Raw genomic sequence first — 15,944 nt, 5'->3', positions numbered from 1 at the left:
TTACCACTCCGTCATCTCTACCCCTTATGGGCTGAGCATTCCCTGGGAGTAGATTATTTTTAGTAGACTGCCTCTTGTTGTTTCCCACTTGTGCCCCCAGCACGCTAGTGCTCGCTGCATCGATCATATCCCTTGGCTCGCTCGGCCCAGTCTCGTCAGGTGCCGGTGCAGAACCTGCCCCAACATCCTGCCGGCCCTGCTCCCGGCGGGGTTCATTCTATTGTGCATTGAAGCGCCAGCTTTGGTTTGGGTTGTATTGCTCCCGCCCTCTACCTCTTCCTCCTGTAGTTCTTGGGCCACCTTGTCCCCTCTGAAAGCCATAGCCACCTCTTCTAGCTTGCCTAAATCGAGCATCGTCAACCAACACAAAATCACCCACTTGAACTTTGTTGCATCATGAACTCCATCAACGCACTCCTCGTGCTAGTGTCCACACTCACCACAATTATAGCAAAAGATCGGTACTTTTTCATACTTCACTTGATACCTTACCATCTCATCTCCCTTCTTTCTAGTTACAAATCTCCTGATTTTTGCATTGATATCAATCTTCACCCTAACCCGGACAAACTCACCAAAGAAACCTGCCGGCAACTTCAGTTGTACTTCCTCCACCTCACCAATGCGCGATGCCATCCCCCTGACAGTCGGCTCTATCAAGAAATTATCAGGCAGCCAATGGATCTGCGCCCACACTGCCAGCTTATCCAGCTTGATGATGTCCGGGTTTTTGAACCCATCATATTCAACCATGATAACCGCATGATCTCTGTATAGCCACGGTCCCTCAGCCATAGCCTTGTTCAAGTCCCCTAGGCAGCCAAACTGGGCAGTGAACAAGTTTTCCCTGATCTTCCTCCAAACCACCGTTTTCGCAGGGTTCCATGCGGCATGCATGTCCCCATACAGAGCATTAGGGTTGAAGGTCTTTGTGGTGTGTACTCTGGCTATAGCAAGCCACTTCGCCGGCGCTCCCAGATCCGGCAATTCCTCTTCCCACACAAAAACGTCATCCTCTTCCTCCTGCAGATTCAACCTTGCAAGAAGTTCCTCCGTCGTCTCCTTCCCTTGTCGTCCCTGCGAACTTGAACCAGCCGCCAACAGCGATCCAATCTAGTTGCCCTCGTCAAACCCTAGATCGATCTGTCGAGAAACCTAACGAACCAAGTCCGGGTGTGGTTGCAGAGGACCCCCCCCCCCCTATCAGCCCGAGCCCGACGAGTCACCAACAAGAGATCTACCGGGGAGAGAGAGAAAAACCGGCTGCCAGCGCCGGAGTGCGTTGAAACCCTAGGCCGTCGCCATAGGGGAGGAAAATGTCTTCACAAAACCGGAGCTACCAGGTATTGGGCTTTAGTACCAACCTTTTAGTCCTGATTCGGGAACCGGGACAAATGAGTCTTATGAACCGGGACAAATGTGCCTTTTTCTACTAGTGAGGGCGAGTGCCAAACGCAAAAACACTCGCCCACCCCGACCATCACCCTCGACCTCCCCTCCTACAATGCACCGCCACCGCGCCACCTCCTCTACTTCTCCCACCCGTGCTGTCGCCTCTCCATCTCGCCGTCGTCGCCGCATGGATTCGGCGGCCCTAGCAGAAGGTGCGTGGACGAACATCACAACAGCCACGGCCACGGATGCCACCACCAAAGCAGCCGCTGCGCTGGTGCCGCTACGACCATGAGCGCCCCTGTGGCCATGTTCCCTGCTATAGCCAAGGGTGCTTCCGCCAAAACCGATGCTGGCTGCCTCGCTCCTAGTCGCACCTGCACCGACGTCCACATCCACAAGGAGGAGCACGCAAGGTGAGTTTCTTCATCAACTTTTCCCCTGTGTTTTTCATATGATGCATTCATGTGTAGCACATGCTAGTTAATTTGGTACGAAATTGTTAAATGTTAGTTAGAAGTAAATTTTCTATCTGCTAAAAATGCTAATTAGTCCTAAATTTTCAGTTTGTTAAAATGATAGTTATAGATCTAAAAATATTTATTTGTTAAAATGCTAGTTAATTTGAAGCAAATTGATTTTTTTAACTACTAAGTAGACTGTATATATGATGCATGCATGATCATTTATTTGTTAGCAACATTGATAAAAAAAATTAGCAACAAAGGCTAGTTATAGTTAGTTTCTTAATTATTAAAAAGTTAACTACTCCGCCCCTCAGCTACTTATTATTAGTTAATAAAATGCAGCTCAAGCCCGGCCTTGAATGGGCCATGAGATATCCCCTCCTCCTGTCATGACGTCACCCCTCCTGCTTCTAGCGAGTATTCAGGCGCACTGTCGCCGCCCCTAAGCCCCGACAGTTCCGACGACTCTGACTTCATCAAACGCATGGAGGGGCCGAAGGGTACGTCCAGTTTTCTAAGCGGACATATACAGGCCCGTTGTATGATAAAAGTGATCCTGGCACTATTGTCCGGATATATAGTGGCGGTTTGAGGGTCCGCCTTGAAGATGCCTTAATATTATTGTAGTTTTCAAATCCGAAAGAATTTCTGCACATGGTAGTACTTGCGTGAGACTTGTAAGTTTCAAATTCAAACATTTTCATGTTTGGGAGAAACCAAAAAGAGTGATTTCTATGCATGGATCTTGATGCAGAAATGAACGGTCCAGATAAAGGGCGCACCTACATACTAGCTCAATTACTGCTTTTCAGCAAAGCATGTCTACCAAATTCAGACAAGGATTTTTGGGACATCGTTCTAGGCGAGTATGTGAGAAACTTCTACGGAAACAGAAAAACAGAACTCTTAACTTAAAAAGTCAAACATGTTACAATTAGTTGTGATCGGATTTAAAATTCACTTACAGCACACTAATGCATGTTCATGGTACGAAGCCTCACATGTACAAAAGGGTTGATAATGAGCAGGCTAGCAATTCCAACAGCTAGAACAATTCTATTGATATGAAAGCACGTATGCGTAACAAAATAGCTATTTTAATGACGTGTAGTGGGGTTCGTTTAGATATAACAGCTTAGAGCGCGCTAGGGCATATTGCATGTTAGATATGCACTTACGTTTTCTTTTGAAAAGAAGGATAACCCTGTCCTCTGCACCGAATAACACACACAACCATTCTTATTAAATTATCTTATAAAATAATTACATGAAACAACCCAAAACTACTTTCCCGAAGATCATTGTTGCCATACCTACAAGCCTCGAGATGTGTTCTGACCTCGCACCAACATAGACCGTGTAATTCGGTGCTCTCACCAAGCCGCCCGATGGCAAGCCCTGAGCACCAACCGGTGTAGCAGATCCTTAATGTGTACTACCTTGTCAGGCCCTTTTGCCATCGACGTCACTCTAACGCCAGACAGTGCCACCTTCTTGTGCATGCTTATCAACACTCATCAACACGTGTCCGTGCTGAGAAATACACTCATGTTGAGATCGGATGAATGATAAGGAGGTGGTGAGAACAAGCCCATCCCAAACTCACTAAGCGTGACATAACATGATATATGCAACAAAAGTAAATAGTTCGTGGGACGGCGGGAGTGGTTGTACAATGCCACCACAAAGGTTCAGTCCATGATGAATGCGACTTTGGGTACTTCTTACCACTTTCTTTCAAAAAGAAAATGTGAAAGAAAAAAGCTACATATTTGCACACGCACATTCACAGTCGTGAGACTTTACTTATTTTGAAGCACATCTTTTGTTGCGATCACATATAGATCGGCTGCTGACCAACATGTCAGTGGAGTAAAATCCCCGTGGCCCTGCCGTACTCAACAAGGTCATCCAAAATCTCACCCAGGCTCTCGTACTTGAAGACAAACCCTTCCCCAACAATCTTCTGTGACGAAATGCACACTTTCGATTGCTCGGGGCACCCACGAAATCTACAGAAAACACATGTCGTCAATAGCTCACCGTCACCGCATGAACATGCATGCATGTGGAAGATTTGTACTTTTTCCGTCTCAAAATAAGTATCTCAACTTTGTACTAAACGCGAGACACTTATTTTGAAATAGAGGGAGTAGTACATACCGATCGGCATTCACATTGTATTGCAGGTATTTCTGTGCCATGAGACCAGCAAGCTGCAAGATGGTGACATTGTGGCTGCAGCAGATGTACCTCCCAGACGAGGACTCGTTCTCGGCGACGAACACCTCGGCGCGATCGAGATCCTCCACGTGGGTTATCGACACGGTGCCGGTGACGGACTGCAAGCCTTCCAAGATGGCCAACTGCGCTTCATCACCTGAGATATATAGACACGTCACCGGTCAATCGGGTTATAATGGAATGCCAAAATGATAAACAAATAGCCATATGAAATGTCTTCTATCGGTCTCTCCAAATTTCAGCAAGTAATATGTGAAAATAAGCGACTACTCAAGATCATAGCTTCTTTGTTGAATCTTCCAGTCTGTAAACAAAAAAGAAAGGAATGCTTGCAGGGATGCTCAACACGTATGCCTCGATCACTCACCTGACAACAAGGAGAGGGTGACGGGAACGCTGGATGCTGCTTTGGAGACCGGCGCCGCGCCCAAGGTGAACACGGGCAACACGGTGACGAGGTCGATGCCGTTCTCCTCCGCGAATCTACTCGCCGCCTTCTCCGCGAGCACCTTCGACACCGAGTACCCCTGCGACATGAACGCGGAGGACAAGATACCAGGGTCAGCCCATGGCAGGTGTCGTGTTCCTAAATCCCAACCCAGTGAAACGCACGTACCCAGGTTGGTGGCTTGTTGGCCCTGAGGTACTCGACGTCGGAACAGGAGCTCTCGTCCAGCACGTGTCCGTCGCCCTGCAGCGGCCTCCTGGATGTTGAGTCAAACTTGATCTTCCGGTACACACAACGGCAACAGCAGCATTTACGTCTCAGATGCATGCATGGCTGCATGTCGGCACGGCAGCAAGTAAAATCTTTTTTACTAGCAAGAGCAGCAGGCGTGCCTTAGTAGCTAAGGAAGTAGTATAGGTCAGCAGTGACGTGGTGTTTTGAAATGACGTAAGAGCTTAGCTCATTTAGAACAGTAGGTCGGTTCAAACTGCTATATAAGCAGCAGCACACACCCCGGTTGTATGCATTCCATTCCAAGCATTTGAGCTTCATACAACTAGTATCCCGTGAGCGTCTTTCCTCCTCGTGTGTGTGTCTTGCCCTGCACTAGTGTGTGTGTGTTATACTAGTGAGCTGAGTGCAAGTACTACCAGTAGATAGTCACAACCCTCTGGTCTCAGTAGTTCGGGCTAACAATTGGTATCAGAGCCTTAGGTTATGCCGAAACATATGCCGAAGGAAGGCGTCGCCGGCGACGGCTCCAAGACCGCCGGGCAGAGCTCGGCTGAGGACACCCGTGCGGCGGACGCGCTCGCGCTGCGAGGCAGGCCGGGAGGTGAGCTAGGTGCGCCACGCTCCGTGCGAGACGTGGGCATGTCCAGCACCTCCTTCCCCCTCCTCACGCGGACCAACTACCCCAGTTGGTCGGTCATGATGAAAGTCATCATGGAGGCGCGGCATATGTGGAAAGCCGTAGAAACCGGCGATGTCGAGTACGAGGAGGACCGGCTGGCGATGGAGGCGATCTTGCGCTCCGTCCCAGAGGAGATGGTGCTCACCCTTGGCGCCAAGAAGACGGCCAAGGAAGCATGGGAGACCATCAAGACTATGCGCATCGGCGTGGAGCGTGTACGGGAGTCGAAGGCCCAGACCTTGCGCCTCCAGTACGAGGAGATCCGGTTCAAGGCCGGTGAACAAGTCGACGACTTCGCCTTGCGGCTGCAAGGTCTCGTCAACGAGCTCGCAACGCTCGGAGATCCCATCGACAACAAGATGGTGATTCTGAAGTTCCTCCGCGTCGTCCCCAGGCAGTACAAGCAACTGGCATGGTCCATCGAGAGTTTGGTGGATCTCTCCACCATGACGATCGAGGAGCTGGTAGGGCGGCTCAAGGTCGTCGAGGAGCGCGGCGACGAAGCCGACAACCGTGCTGGCGGCGAACTACTGCTCACCAGGGAGCAGTGGGATGCGCAGCTTCAGCAGCGCGGCCGCGACGGCTCTTCCGGCAGTGGGGGAGGCGCCCCCACGGGAAGCAGAGGTCGCGGCAGAGGCGGAGGTCGTGCCCAGAGCGGTGGCGGCAACCGCGGTCGCAAGCCAAGCCGGGCAGGGCGAGGCGCTGGCAACGGTGGCAAGTGCCGCTACTGCGACATGCCGGGTCACTGGATCCGGGATTGCCACAAGAGGAAAGCCGACGAGGCAGCCACGGCAACGGCAAACCTCGTCCAGGCTGACGTGGATGGTGGGCCGGCAATGATGCTGGCAAGAGTCGAGCCCGTGCAGGAGAGCTCAGCGTCTCCCACGACCACGGCCCTGACATCCACCCATTCCGTGCAGGAGGCACGGAGCCCGTCCACGGGAACCATCACTCCAGTGACAGGCCACACCTCGACAATGACGTTCTCGGGGCCTGTCGACTGGGAGGCGATGAAGGCCCAGGTGTGGGGGAGCCACACCCCGGCGACGGCGTCCCTGACAACCTCGGGACCCGACAAGGTCGCGCGAGTTGGCGCGGCAATGACGCATATGGCGGACCATGCTCCGACCATGATGCTGGCGACCATCGACTCCGTGCAGGATCGCACGGAGACTCAGGTCATCCACACCCCAACGCCGAAGTGTTCGGGGTCCACCGTGATGATGGGAGATGGCTCCCCGACAACGGTGTGTGTGTGCGGCTACGTCTTCCTCAACGAGGAGAGAGCCGTGACCACACCCACGCTTGCAGGAGGCAAGCAAAGTGAGGGTTGGTTCCTCGACACCGGCGCCACGAACCACATGACTGGTTCGGTCGACGCGTTCGCAGAGCTAGGCCGCTCAATCACCGGGAAGGTGCGGTTCGCGGACGGATCCGTGGTGGAGATCCACGGGCGCGGGACCGTCGTCTTCGCCGACAAAGGGGGTGATCACAGGGCGTTCACGGACGTCTACTTCATTCCGGCGCTCACAAGCAGCGTCGTGAGTGTCGGGCAACTCGACGAGGGCTGGTTCGACATCGGCATCCGGCGCGGTGTTCTCACCGTGCACGACCAGCAGAAGAGGCTGCTCATCAAGGTTACCCGCTCGCCGAACCGCCTCTACAAATTCTTCTTTCAACCCGTGCATCCTGTGTGCCTTGCCGTGGGCCATGTCTCCGACGCGTGGCGTTGGCATGCCCGGCTAGGACACCAGCACTTCGACGGGTTGCGAAAGATGGCGCGAGGCAACCTCGTTCGTGGGCTACCTCACATCGAGCATGCCGACGAGCTGTGTAATGCATGTCTTGTGGGGAAGCAGCGGCGTCTGCCCTTTCCCGAGAAGGCACGCTATCGGGCGCAGAAACCCCTGGAGCTAGTTCATGGGGACCTCTGCGGCCCAATCACCCCGGCAACGCCAGGAGGGCGTCGCTACATCCTGCTGCTCGTCGACGACTACAGCAGGTTCATGTGGGTGCTGCTCCTCGCCTCCAAGGATGAGGCGGAGCAAGCCATTGTCAAGCAGCAAGCGGCAGCAGAGGTCGAGTGTGGCCACAAGATGCGCGTGCTGCGCACGGACCGTGGCGACGAGTTCACATCGGCCACGTTCTACAAGCACTGCGACGAGAAAGGGGTGCAACGTCACCTCACAACCCCTTACTCGCCGCAGCAGAACGGCGTCGTCGAGCGGAGGAACCAGACAGTGCTTGGGATGGCACGCTGCATGCTCAAGGCAAAGCAGGTGCCGAGCACGTATTGGGGGGAGGCCGTGCTCACGGCCGTCTTCATCCTCAACCGCTCCTTCACAAGGAGCATCGACGGCAAGACGCCTTACGAGGCGTGGTATGGGAGGAAGCCCGATGTACGCTTCCTTCGTACCTTTGGCTGCGTCGGCACGTCAAGACGACGCGCCCACAGCTGAAGAAGCTCGACGACAGGAGCACCCCAATGGTGTTCATGGGCTACGAGACGGGCTCTAAGGCGTACAAGATGTATGACCCCGTCTCAAAGCGCGTACATGTCTCTCGCGACGTCATCTTCGACGAAGACGCGCGATGGACTTGGGAGGCGTCGGGGGAGGCCCCGGCAAGCAGTTCCTTCACTGTGGAGTACCCGATGTACTCTACAACCCCGGGAAGCAAGACCCCGGGAAGTACCACCCCGGGAAGCTCGGGAGGTGTGGATCCGGGAACAGCGACCCCGAGAACACCGTCCCCGGGTACGGTGTCGCCGAACACCACGACGTCAAGCAACATGGGTCCTGGGAGGCAGTTCGCAACCCCGCCAACGGCGAGGTCGGAGCTATTCGACGCCGACGACAGCGTAGGCGCCCCCCACAGGTTTTGGCGCATGGGGGATCTCCTCGGCGAAGCTGCGGCAACACCGCAACAGCCCGAGGATGAGGACGCTGATGACGACGAGGTCTTGCATCTGATGGCCGGCGAGGAGCCGACCACATTCGCGGAGGCCGAGCAAGAGGATTGCTGGCGCCACGCGATCCTGGACGAGCTGGCGTCGATCAACGACAATACCACTTGGACACTCACCACGCTGCCTGCTGGGCACCGAGCCATCGGGCTTAAGTGGGTCTTCAAGGTGAAGAAGGACGAGCACGGCGCCATTGTCAAGCACAAGGCGCGCCTCGTCGCAAAGGGCTACGTGCAGCGTGAGGGAGTGGACTTCGAGGAAGTATTCACTCCGGTGGCAAGGCTGGAGTCGGTGCGGCTCATCCTTGCCGTGGCCGCTCACCGTGGGTGGGAGGTACACCACATGGACGTCAAGTCGGCGTTTCTCAACGGCGACCTTAACGAGGAGGTGTACGTCACCCAGCCACCCGGGTTCGTTGCCAAGGGCCATGAGCAGGGCGTGTATCGACTACACAAGGCCCTCTATGGTCTCCGGCAGGCCCCAAGGGCGTGGAACGCCAAGCTCGATGCAAGCCTCGCATCCCTTGGGTTCTCACGCAGCGCTTCTGAGCATGGTGTGTACTCGCGTGGCACCGCGAACACGCTGCTCATCGTCGGCATCTACGTCGATGACTTGGTCATCGCCGGGGCAGAGCCTGAAGAGGTTCAACGCTTCAAGGGAGAGATGTATCGTCTCTTCAGCATGAGCGACCTTGGGCTGCTCCGGTACTACCTCGGGCTGGAGGTGAACCAGGAGGGTGGTCGCATCACGATCACGCAGACGGCCTACGCCACCAAGATGCTCGAGCGAGCAGGCATGAAGGACTGCTATGCTGTGCATGCTCCAATGGAGGCACGACTGAAGCTCAGCAAGGAGAGCCGCGAGAAGGCGGTGGATGCCACACTCTACCGTAGCATCATCGGGAGTCTCGGGTACCTCGTGCACACCCGACCGGACATCACGTTCGTTGTCGGATACCTGAGTAGGTTCATGGAAGCTCCGGCAAGCGATCACCTGGCTGCCGTCAAGCACCTGCTCCGGTACATCGCGGGTACGCTCACGCATGGATGCGTGTATCGTCGTGGCGACGGCGAGAGCTTGGTCGGGTACAGCGACTCCGACCACGCTGGTGACGTGGACTCCCGGAAGAGCACCTCGGGCATACTATTCCTTCTCGGGAATAGTCCCGTCAGCTGGCAATCGGTGAGGCAGAAGGTTGTCGCCGTATCTTCGTGCGAGGCGGAGTACATCGCGGCAGCTACAGCGGCCTGTCAAGGCATTTGGCTTGCTCGCCTTCTCGGCGAGATGCTGAATCAGGACACCGCCCCTGCGCTCATCTTCGTCGACAACAAGTCGGCGATTTCCCTCTGCAAGAATCCAGTGCTACACGACCGCAGCAAACACATCGATCTCCGCTATCACTTCATACGTGACTGCGTCGAGAAAGGCTCGGTGATCGTGGAGTTCATCAGGACTGGTGAACAGAAGGCGGACATCCTGACCAAGTCACTTGGTCGTGTCCGGTTCCAGGAGCTGCGCGACAAGGTCGGGATCATCGACAGCAAGCTCCTTCGACAAGTTTGAGGGGGAGAATGTTGAGTCAAACTTGATCTTCCGGTACACACAACGGCAACAGTAGCATTTACGTCTCAGATGCATGCATGGCTGCATGTCGGCACGGCAGCAAGTAAAATCTTTTTTACTAGCAAGAGCAGCAGGCGTGCCTTAGTAGCTAAGGAAGTAGTATAGGTCAGCAGTGATGTGGTGTTTTGGAATGACGTAAGAGCTTAGCTCATTTAGAACAGTAGGTCGGTTCAAACTGCTATATAAGCAGCAGCACACACCCCGGTTGTATGCATTCCATTCCAAGCATTTGAGCTTCATACAACTAGTATCCCGTGAGCGTCTTTTCTCCTCGTGTGTGTGTCTTGCCCTGCACTAGTGTGTGTGTGTTATACTAGTGAGCTGAGTGCAAGTACTACCAGTAGATAGTCACGACCCTCTGGTCTCAGTAGTTCGGGCTAACACTGGATACCCGGCGGTGGACGACGTCAGGATCACGCGCTTCACCGTCCCTGCCCTCGCGCAGGACCTCATGGCGTTGAGCGTTCCTTGGACAGTGGCTTCGACCTGATCTCTCTGTTGTCACCATCACCGTAGCAACACAAAGCACACAGTAAGTTATACTTGTCCCTCAAGAGGAAATAAGCTGACATAATTGGGATGCCGAATGCTAAAATGACAATTGCCATCAGAGGGTAATAAGGATCAGAATTCAGAAGCTCTCTACCTGACAGAGGGGCGAGCAACATAATGATTGCGTTCCAACCCACTAACTACACATCTACACTACCAACACAGATGTACGTGAAAACGAAGCTTGGTGGAAAAGTCAGTTTACCTCCGGATCTGCCGACATCAGGTTCAGAGGAGCGGCGACGAGGAAGACGTAGTCGCAGCCGGAAACAGCTTGGTCGAAGCTGCCTTCCTCACTCAGATTGGCACGGATGATCTCCAAGGGGCCAAGTCCTTGCAAGTCCTTGAGATGGGAATTCTTCTCCGTGTCATCTGCAGCGACAAATCACAGAATCTTCAGTTGGGGGCGAACCTTGGGAGCACAAAAACTCGAAGCAATTTCAGCAAAAGATTTGGTAGGCATGCTTTCCTGGCTGAATTTACTGAAGATGAAACTGGAAAGAATAGTCAAGAATCCAACCGGGGTCTCGGACGGTCGTCTTGACAGCGTAGCCTTTCACAAGCAGCAGCTTGATGAGCGCTGAGGCGATGTAGCCGCTCCCTCCGGTGACGCACGCCGTCTTCCTTCTCTCACCCGCCGACATCGCCGCCGGCCACTACTCTAGTGTCGCGATCCAGGGAGGTTCCTCTGCTCTAGTCTGGTCTGGTCTGGTTGTTGCCTTGTTGGCACACTGCGAATACCTGAGAACCCGCATATATCCCCTCGGTGCAAGGAAGATCCTGTGTATACAGACAGACAAGCTGCGGGCCAGTGGTAAATTATCGTAGTACGAATCAATGAGAGGAGGTCCTTTTGGTAGATGAAAATGACCAGCATATTATGTAGAGTCACTGTGAGAAAGTGACGGGTAGCTTTGGTTGGTCATTTGCCTTATCTTAAAACGGGACGAAACCTGTTTCGAGAGCTTTGGTTGGTCGATCTCAACAGCGAGCTACGTTCAGTAGCACGTGATGTTGGCGATATTTTTATTTTTTTTCCTTTTTCTTAGAAAACATGCTTCGTGAGAGATGAGATTTTTTTTATGAGAAAATGGTGAGAGATAAGATGGGCTAGCAGTTCTCCCCTTCCGGGATGAAATGGCCGGTGTTTTTTTTCTCCTCAGTTTTCCTTTTTCAGCTTTATTTTTTGAAAATTTCATTTCATTTATTTTATTTTCTACTCCTTTTTACAATTTCATTTTTGTATACAAACAATTTTTACCAAGGCACAAATATGGTTCTCGACAGTGACATGGAAATAGTAATCTCATTTTCATATATAAGATAAACACAGGCAAGAACTAAACAAACAGTACACGCAACATTTTACCAAGATGTGCTCTCGGCGAGAAATCGAGAAATCAAGCATAGCCATCAACATTTTTACATGTTTTGTGCCCTTAGAAGGAATGGTTTATTTTGCAAGTGCATAAAGATCGAGAAGTCCACCATGTCATGATGGAAAGATTCCTAGGGTCTTTGTTGTGCACGACGACATCATGGTATATCTCATCTAAATTCTTGTACCTGTACTTGAATCCCTCCTTGATGAGCTTGTTGGACCAGTCGCTGACCATTGGCTCCTCCAGAAGCTATGAGGGACCACTGAGTGCACAAACTACACTTCTTTGCACATCAATACTTCCTCCGTTTCAAAATAACTAAAGTTGAGTCATCTATTTTGAAACAGATGGATTATATGAGAACATATTGCATGTACTCCTTCTGTAGACTAATATAAGAGTGTTTAGATCACTACTTTAGTATTCTAAATGCTCTTATATTAGTTTACGAAGGGAGTATAATTTTTTTTGAACAATGAAGAAAAAAACTTCATCCCATCTTAATGATAGAAAATATGCTTAATTAACATTATGGAAAGTACTTAAGGTTAAAACCAAAATAAACATCCACATCAGTCGTTATGTAACATGACAGCTTTGAGGGCACACATGGCCGACCTGACACACAACAGAGACGCTCACACGCTAGGCAAGCATCATAGTCAATAGTCCCCACAAACAATTGTGACTTCACCACTGACAACCCCACGACAGCTCTTGTAAAGCTACGCTAAAATTTGGTAAATAATTGTCCACAAGCACCGAGAACATGTTAGCTCTGATTCTAAAGACCAAGTAAGAGGGACGCTGCTTCGGTGCCATAGCTGCATGTGCCTTTGGGTCTATGACATGTGGGCCCAGTCCAAGTAAGAGGGGGTGGGGGTGGGGGGGGGGGACAATGTTGCTTCCATGAAGGATCGTCGAACCGGATTATCCGTCGACTGTCTTAATCACCACTTGGAAGCCACGGAACATTACAAATGTCCATGGAGATTCATATCAATATATGACCCCTTTTCTTTCTAGGAGTGATGACGAACCAGCATATCAATATTTTCTTATCCAGTTATATTTTACAGATTTGATGTCTAGATCAGATGGTTCTCGATCGTGACATGGAAATAGTAATCTCATTTCTTGCGAGATAAACACAAACAAGAAGGGCAAAACAAAGCTACACGATTTTACAAGCTCTGCTCTCGGTCAGCAATCATGAAACTGAACTTAAGCACAAACATTTCACACATTTTGTGCTCTAGCCTCTAGGAGTAGAGGATAGATTTATTTTGCAAGCGCATAATCCCGTACTGAGATCAGTATTTAAGGAGTCCCAGGGTCCTGCCGTACACGACGAGGTCGTCGTATATCTCGTCCAGGTTCTTGTACTTGTACTCGAACCCCTCCTTGATGAGCTTGTCCGACCAGATGCTCACCCTCGGCTTCTCCGGAAGATGACCAATGCTGCAAACCAAACACAAGCTCACGACTAGTCAGTGCACACAAGCTTCGTAACTCGTCTAGGTGGGCAGTTGAGTACGTACCGGTCGTCGTTGATCTCGTACTGCGGGTACTTGGCCGCCAGAAAGTGGGCGAGCGCCACGGCGGTGGTGTTGAGGGTGCAGACGATGTACCGCCCGGACGTGGCCCCCTCGGCGGCGAATATCTCGGCGCGGCACACGTCGTCGATGTGGACCAGCGGGATCGACCCGGACGCCTTCTCGATCAGCTCCAGGTTGTCCACCATGTCGTCGTCGCCTGAAGTGAGCGATCCATCACGCGCGCCACGTTATACGGAGTATATAGCACGCGATCACGGCGGGCGTAGCGTTGAAACTTGGAACAGAGACGCGGAGAAGAACGGGGCTGAAATCCGGACGGAGGCCTCACCGGAGAGCAAGGAGAGGACTTCGGGGACGCTGGTCTTCACCTTGGTCGCCGGGGCCCCGCCGACGACGACCACGGGGCACACGGTGACCAGGCTGAGGCCCTTCTCCTCGGCGAACGCCATCGCCGCCTTCTCCGCGAGCACCTTCGAGGCAGGGTACGCCTGCAGCAACGCCAAGACAACACGTAGTTACGGCGTCGTTCCAGACTCATATGCTACGTTCCACTGATTGATCCACCGACCGTACGCACCCAGGTACCGCTCTTGGTGGCCCTGAGGTACTCGACGTCGGACCAGGAGTCCTCGTCCAGGACGTGGCCGTCGCCTTCCAGCGGCCGGCTGGAGATGGCGGCCGTCGACGATGTCAGCACCACGCGCTTCACCGTCCCCGCCTTCACGCACGACCTCATCACGTTCAGGGTTCCTTGAATCGCTGGCTGGATCACTTCTTCCTGACATCACCCAAATTAACGAATTAAGAAGAGTATATGCTGATTTGTCTCCTTTTTCCAAAAAGAATGAAAGAAAAGAAGAACAGTATGCTGATTTGTGACAGACATGCCATCATGGTGCACATTCACACACTGTGACAGTGACACAAGCGCACACACGAAGAACAAAGTAAACGCTGAGACTGGAGTTTGTGGTCGTGTACTTGATTACCTCGGGGTTCTTTGGCATGAGGGCCACCGGAGCGGCGACGAGGAAGGCGTAGTCGCAGCCGGCGACGGCGTCGTCGAAGCTGCCCTCTTCGTTCAGGTCTGCGCGGAAGACCTCCAAGGGCCCCAGCGCCGCCAGGGTCTTGAGATGCGCGTTCTTCTCCCCGTCATCTGGGAATCCAAAACATCACACGAGGCATACGATCAGTTTCAGATGCCAACAGAATCGATCCCGCCACGGGCTCCATACGTGCGGCCTGATGGTTTCATCGGAGATAAATAAAGGTCTAGTAATTACCGGGGTTCCTGACCGTCGTCTTCACGGCGTAGCCCTTCTCCAGCAGCATCTTGACGAGCGCCGACGCGATGTAGCCGCTCCCTCCGGTGACGCACGCCGTCTTCCTCCTCGTCCCATCGCCAGCCGCCGCCGCCATATCGCCGGTGATCACTACTACAGTTCTCCTGGGCTCCTGGCAGTAACTCGAGCACCACAGCTCTACTCCTCTGGTCGAGTGGTCAGGGAACTGGATTGTGCTCGCACCTGCACGTGCATTATGTAGAGAAGACGTGGTCGTGGCTGGTGGTTTCAGTGGTTGGGGAGCCGCGTTCAACACCACCCACGCAAGTCGATATCAGGATCAGAACGCATGATTGGGGACTGTTTTCACCTGGAGCCAGCCCTGCAACAAAAGGATGCGGAATAGAGAGAGTCTAGAGCACGGGGAGCACGAGGGAGCTGCACAGTAACCTTTTCATCCGACAAAGAATATACAGGCCGAGGAGGCGAGGACATCCGAAAGGCGTATGTGGTTTCATGATGGAGGGTGGTCAGTTTTCGTTGGTGTGCTTGTTACGAGTTTCACTGTGTTCTTCAAGTGTCGAGGATTGCTGCTGTTGTTTGTTTAGAGGGCCGCTTGAGCGGTTTCGGTGTTTCCTACTTTGCGAGTAGTCCGCATTTGGGAGTTTGTATCGGTTTTCGTCCGGTTTTCCGTAAATTAACTAGGCATTTTTTTCTTCTTAATTAATCATGAGGCAAATATTTTTTGCCTCCGTTTCGAAAAAAAGAGGCGAGGACAAGACGATGGATTAACCATACACTAATTCTCTTCCAGGTCAATGTGTAGTGGACAGTGGTCCCGAGCGCGACGTGCTGCCAACTAAGAGATGATGACACATCAAAAAAGAAAAGAAAAAAACTAAGAGATAACGAGGACTAGAGCACGAGGTAACTATACAATTCTCAGCCTAGTCAAACAAATGAAATCAACTCAGCCTCTCTTTGTATACATAGACACATGTGTAGCGTGTATATATAACAAAGAGGGAGTGGAGGAGCATACTTTCTTTTGTATTACCTGTCAGCAATGGATAATATATTGGTGAAAAGCAAAAAAGGGAAAACAAACTGAAACAT

The 15,944-nt window shown here is 52.4% G+C and overlaps 2 protein-coding genes across 3 annotated transcripts; both read right to left on the bottom strand.

Annotated features, from left to right (window-relative positions):
• Positions 1-3,644: 3,644 nt before the first annotated feature.
• On the bottom strand, positions 3,645-11,668 carry LOC119365831 (anthocyanidin reductase ((2S)-flavan-3-ol-forming)-like). Its single transcript, XM_037631483.1, has 8 exons — positions 11,125-11,668; positions 10,810-10,976; positions 10,444-10,547; positions 5,788-5,799; positions 4,720-4,807; positions 4,471-4,630; positions 4,023-4,239; positions 3,645-3,871 (listed from the first exon to the last, which is right to left on the bottom strand). Exons 1-8 carry the CDS (start codon positions 11,246-11,248, stop codon positions 3,724-3,726), a joined length of 1,020 nt encoding a protein of 339 aa, XP_037487380.1. The 5' UTR covers positions 11,249-11,668; the 3' UTR covers positions 3,645-3,723.
• Positions 11,669-13,018: 1,350 nt separating this feature from the next.
• LOC119365830 (anthocyanidin reductase ((2S)-flavan-3-ol-forming)-like) lies at positions 13,019-15,076 on the bottom strand. 2 transcript variants are annotated; one of them, XM_037631480.1, is made up of 6 exons: positions 14,829-15,076; positions 14,535-14,701; positions 14,114-14,323; positions 13,874-14,033; positions 13,528-13,741; positions 13,019-13,447 (listed from the first exon to the last, which is right to left on the bottom strand). In XM_037631480.1, exons 1-6 carry the CDS (start codon positions 14,962-14,964, stop codon positions 13,300-13,302), a joined length of 1,035 nt encoding a protein of 344 aa, XP_037487377.1. In that variant the 5' UTR covers positions 14,965-15,076; the 3' UTR covers positions 13,019-13,299. The 2 variants fall into 2 exon arrangements, with proteins under 2 accessions (XP_037487377.1, XP_037487378.1); XM_037631481.1 differs by having other exon boundaries at positions 14,123-14,323; positions 14,829-15,075.
• Positions 15,077-15,944: the final 868 nt, after the last annotated feature.

Source organism: Triticum dicoccoides, chromosome 2B, assembly GCF_002162155.2.
Source record: "Triticum dicoccoides isolate Atlit2015 ecotype Zavitan chromosome 2B, WEW_v2.0, whole genome shotgun sequence".
Taxonomy (NCBI): Eukaryota; Viridiplantae; Streptophyta; class Magnoliopsida; order Poales; family Poaceae; genus Triticum; species Triticum dicoccoides.
This window is presented reverse-complemented; position numbering and strand designations above follow the sequence as displayed.

Excerpts from the sequence above, each read along its gene's own strand:
- LOC119365831 (XM_037631483.1), bottom strand. The coding sequence starts at position 11,248 with ATGTCGGCGGGTGAGAGAAGGAAGACGGCGTGCGTCACCGGAGGGAGC. Across the intron at positions 4,240-4,470 it reads CACCCTCTCCTTGTTGTCAG|GTGATGAAGCGCAGTTGGCC; the intron begins GTGAGTGATCGA and ends TATATATCTCAG. Across the intron at positions 3,872-4,022 it reads TACAATGTGAATGCCGATCG|ATTTCGTGGGTGCCCCGAGC; the intron begins GTATGTACTACT and ends TGTTTTCTGTAG.
- LOC119365830 (XM_037631480.1), bottom strand. The coding sequence starts at position 14,964 with ATGGCGGCGGCGGCTGGCGATGGGACGAGGAGGAAGACGGCGTGCGTC. Across the intron at positions 14,702-14,828 it reads GACGACGGTCAGGAACCCCG|ATGACGGGGAGAAGAACGCG; the intron begins GTAATTACTAGA and ends TTGGATTCCCAG. Across the intron at positions 13,448-13,527 it reads TACGAGATCAACGACGACCG|CATTGGTCATCTTCCGGAGA; the intron begins GTACGTACTCAA and ends TTTGGTTTGCAG.